Source organism: Amphimedon queenslandica, unplaced genomic scaffold (assembly GCF_000090795.2).
Source record: "Amphimedon queenslandica unplaced genomic scaffold, v1.1 AMPQUscaffold_13007, whole genome shotgun sequence".
NCBI lineage: Eukaryota > Metazoa > Porifera > Demospongiae > Haplosclerida > Niphatidae > Amphimedon > Amphimedon queenslandica.
Window position 1 is genome coordinate 62530 of NW_003546757.1, and position 4175 is coordinate 66704.

General features: G+C 33.2%; 2 protein-coding genes across 3 annotated transcripts in view; one reads left to right on the forward strand and one right to left on the reverse strand.

Moving 5' to 3' along the window:
• LOC105314305 (E3 ubiquitin-protein ligase TRIM71-like) overlaps positions 1–706 on the forward strand; it is a 5777-nt gene extending 5071 nt beyond the window's left edge. Inside the window, exon 2 of the mRNA XM_020001951.1 lies at positions 11–706. Within this exon, the coding sequence (XP_019857510.1) occupies positions 167–577 (411 nt within the window). The 5' untranslated portion in view covers positions 11–166 and the 3' untranslated portion in view covers positions 578–706. The remainder of the gene's footprint in view (positions 1–10) is intronic.
• Positions 1–3688, reverse strand: part of LOC105314306 (receptor-type tyrosine-protein phosphatase alpha-like) — an 8174-nt gene extending 4486 nt beyond the window's left edge. Inside the window, exons 1-16 of one of the 2 annotated variants that reach the window (XM_011408402.2) lie at positions 3583–3687; positions 3390–3472; positions 3296–3341; positions 3119–3204; positions 2941–3069; positions 2815–2889; positions 2582–2742; positions 2376–2511; positions 2158–2304; positions 2014–2107; positions 1859–1923; positions 1680–1814; positions 1214–1339; positions 1000–1154; positions 812–947; positions 553–762 (exon numbers count right to left, since the gene is read on the reverse strand). In XM_011408402.2, the coding sequence (XP_011406704.2) occupies positions 691–762; positions 812–947; positions 1000–1154; positions 1214–1339; positions 1680–1814; positions 1859–1923; positions 2014–2107; positions 2158–2304; positions 2376–2511; positions 2582–2742; positions 2815–2889; positions 2941–3069; positions 3119–3204; positions 3296–3341; positions 3390–3392 (1566 nt within the window). In that variant the 5' untranslated portion in view covers positions 3393–3472; positions 3583–3687 and the 3' untranslated portion in view covers positions 553–690. Of the gene's footprint in view, positions 1–552; positions 763–811; positions 948–999; positions 1155–1213; positions 1340–1679; positions 1815–1858; positions 1924–2013; positions 2108–2157; positions 2305–2375; positions 2512–2581; positions 2743–2814; positions 2890–2940; positions 3070–3118; positions 3205–3295; positions 3342–3389; positions 3473–3582 lie in introns of those variants that run through there. The other variant, XM_020001950.1, reaches the window with a different exon arrangement.
• Between the last annotated feature and the right edge of the window lie 487 nt (positions 3689–4175).

Below are 4175 nucleotides of genomic sequence, written 5' to 3' on the forward strand. Positions count from 1 at the left end.
GACCGTACAGGTACTTTCATAATGTCCGTGGGACAGAAAGGTAACAAAGAGTTGGAGTTCCTGCGTCCAACTGGCATAGGTGTCAATAAAAGCTGGTTATGTGTATGTTTGCGATCGTGCTAATCACCGAATTCAAATCTTAAAACCTAATCTCACATTTGACTCAATGTTTGGAGGCTATGGAGAGGAGACTGGGTATTTGCACTACCCGTGGGACGTCGCCTTTGACTCTGAGGGTATGGTCTATGCAACAGTCCCTGGCCAATATTCCATAAAGAAGTTTTCTCCAAACGGAGTCTATCACTCGACAGTTGTCGATAAGAATACTCAGGGATTTAAAGAAGGAGAACCCAAATGTCTTGAGATGTTATTTATTGATGAACAAGATTACATGTACGTGACTGATCGCGAGTGTCACTGTGTCTTTGTATTTGATACAGGTGGTAGGTTTTATGCTCGTGTTGGTAACTATGGGTCGGCTGAGGGTCAGTTTTATTACCCAAGAGGTGTGGCTAAAGGAGAAGAAGGCCTGTACGTTAGTGAAGCTGGAAATAAAAGGTTACAATTGTTTGGATAAAATGGAGAAAAGAGGGAGAGACATTTTGAACTAAAAAAGAATTACTAAAAACCACTCAATCTTGATTATAGTGTATATGATTATTATATTGTTGTTTTTATTAAATTTTTCGTTCAAAAATTAGCAGAAGTGCTGAACAGATTCACATAAGCAGCTGCCAATGTATGAATCATCTTATACTGTCCCTGGAAAAGATAGAGAAAATAAACCAATTATCAAGAAGAATCACGCTACTTTATTCTGAACAGCTCCAGGTAAATTAACTCTCATATTCTTCACAGTTTGAAACACATCAACAACACTGCTGGACTTCATCTGATCAACGGTTGCCATGGCAGCACAAAACACGGCCGAACGACCAATCATATTACTAGAAAATATCAAGCAATGACATTGTATGACATCACATGACATCATCATACCTGCAGTGCATAAGGATTGGAGAATTTGGACTCTTTCTCTGTAGTGTCTTAACTAAATTCATAGTATTAATGATAGCACCTTCGTTACAGGAAGTGATGTCATCATTGCTCCACCCATCAACTTGAAAATGAGCCAATCTCCGTAGCATATTATTCTAAAATAAAGATCAATATATATCATTATCATTATTATTATTATTATTATTATCATTACTTTGTTATTTCTGATGAGGAGTAGCTTCCTAGAGAAGGACTGATGTCCCCATTCCTCTCTCACTGATATTGTAAACTCACCAAACTCAATTGTGCCTTCTTTAGGCCAATACTGTGCACAAGCCTCCTGTTACAATTAATAAATAAATAAATAAATATAATAATAATAATAATAATAATAATAATAATGATAATAATAATAATAATAATAATAATAATAATAATAATAATAATAATAATAATAATAATAATAATGATAATAATAATAATAATGATAATAATAATAATAATAATAATAATAATAATAATAATAATAATATTAATACTAAGTGTAATATAGAAAATGGTTAAAGGAAAAGATTGGACACTGCAAACTGGAACACTATGTTTTCATAATTTTTCATGTACAGGTACATACATGTAAGTTAGTTCTTCTTTCATAATAGTATTCATAATTATTCTCTCACCTCTTCTCCTTCCATTATTGGTGAGAGCATAACAATTGTTGTGATTTCTCTGTCAAATATCATCTTCCAAAAGTCCCGTCTTGTCTCTCTGAGAGGAGACTGAGCTATTATGAAACCTTTGTCATTCTTATAACTCTGAGAAGAAAGAAAAATGACACATATAAATTAATAATAAGTACCGGTATGAAAACAGCATTGATGTAATCTGGTGATTCTGACTTCAAGTGAACTCTCCATTGATCAGCTACAATTAATAATAATAATAATAATAATAATAATAATAATAATAATAATAATAATAATGATGATACAATGTACATGTAGATGTAATTACTTGGTAATATTTCTTGATATCTGTTCTTCCTTGGATGTTGTCTTGCAACATCACAAACAGCATCTTGTGGAGGAACAGAAACCTGCTCTAGGACCTTCAAAAAGAAAGAGATGATTGTAAGTATCACAACATTTATCCTCTCACATTAAACTGAGCTTCAAATCCAGTCACAGAGGCATTATCACTTGATGACAGAGAGGAGATGGTATTTTGCAAGTCACAAGCAACAATCTGAGTATCACCACACAGTGCTTGCTCCAGCACAGCTTCATGAACCAACATATACTGGTCCTATTACAATAGTATAAATATATGTACATACATTGCTGGAGTGAGTCATTTATTTATAGTATAGTGTGTACCAGTGTTTGAATCATCATCATTCTTTGTTCTCTCATTATTGTCACTACTGCTGGTATATCAATAATGGACTCAGTCAGTGCATCTTTAATGGAGCAACTCATGCCAATAAAAGCACCTGTTCGCCCTCCACCAGTGCTATATAAAGAACATAAATTGATAGGTTGTAGCATCAGTTTTAAAAAATATAGTTTCTAGAAAATTTTACCTGCAGTGTACTACGATTGGTCCCTTCTTGTGTTCAGTTTGGTTTGAGATTATTTTATTAAACTTTACCAAAGAATTAATAGGAGGCTGTGGTCCATACTCCAGCCAGTCAATAAACTGATAATGAGTGATCAACAAAGTCGACTGAGCTGAACTGTAATACTAGAAACATGTAGCAAGAGAAGGAGGAGAAAAAACAGCATGTAATTTCTATCAAAAATATCTTTCTCCCACTTCTTTCTTGTTTGGGTCAATTCTTCCTGTAGGATTCACAATCTTAGATCTCAGATTCCCCATCATTGTATTATACTGTCATTAAAATTAATGTAACTATTAATAACTAATGCCCCACCCACTCACGTGTAGCGTCAATTCCCTGATGATGAAGGAGTTGCTGGTTGTTTCTTTTTGGAGGGTCACGGTGAAGGGGCCATAGTCTTCAGAACCCCTGGAGGGCCAATATTGACTGCATTTAATCCTTAAATCCTCCTGTTATCAATTATTAGTTAAAATATTTTTAATAAAATTTGAATTGTACCTGAAGTTTAGTTAGCATGACTATGGCACATGCTTTCTCTTGCCAGACCATCCGCCAAAAATCAACCACAGTTCTATCCAAAGGACCTATTGATGGGGCAGGAAGTGGGAGGGGCAATGGGTGGAACAAAATGAGTAGAAAATTATTATCATTATTATTATTATCACTTTTCGTTACCTTGTGTTGCAATGTATTTCTGACTCTGTTCATCATCTTTATTAACCTGTTAATTAATTAATAATTAATTAATCAATTAATTAATAAGTCTTACCATTATGTATGAGGCGTTTACGTAAGTGTGCTGACAGTCAAGAAACCTCGGTAAAGGCTCCAATTCAATTATATTGACATCGTCTATCAATAATAATAATAATAATGATAATAATAATGATCATAATAATAATAATAATAATAATAATAATAATAATAAAATAGGAATAATAATAATAATAATTCTTCATTACATGGTACTATGTTCTGGTTTCTGTTGAATGGTTTGTTTTCGTCCGATGACGCAATATCAGTTGGTAAATCAGGAACACCCAATCTCTATAATAAAATATAATTAATAAAAATTCTATTGTAATAGCCATTTGTTGTCAGAATCAATATGTATCAGAAAATGTAATAAAAATTTGAGATGATTTTGGACCCATTTTTTGGAAAAAACCATGGGCTATAGCCTTGGGTACTTTTCAGAATTTTGACGTTTTCTTAAAATGGCCATAACTCGAAAAATTAAAGTCGGAATCAGTTCAAACTTGCTACACAGCATAAGGACATTAATATGTATCAGAAAATGTAATAAAAATTGGGGGTGATTTTGGAGCTATTTTTGGAAAAAACCATGGGCTATAGCCTTGGGTATTTTTCAGAATTTTGACGTTTTCTTAAAATGGCCGTAACTTGAAAAATTAAAGTCGGAATCAGTTCAAACTTGCTACACAGCATAAGGACATTAATATGTATCAGAAAATGTAATAAAAATTGGGGGTGATTTCGGAGCCATTTTTGGAAAAAACCATGGGCTATAGCCTTGGGTATTTTTCAGAATTTT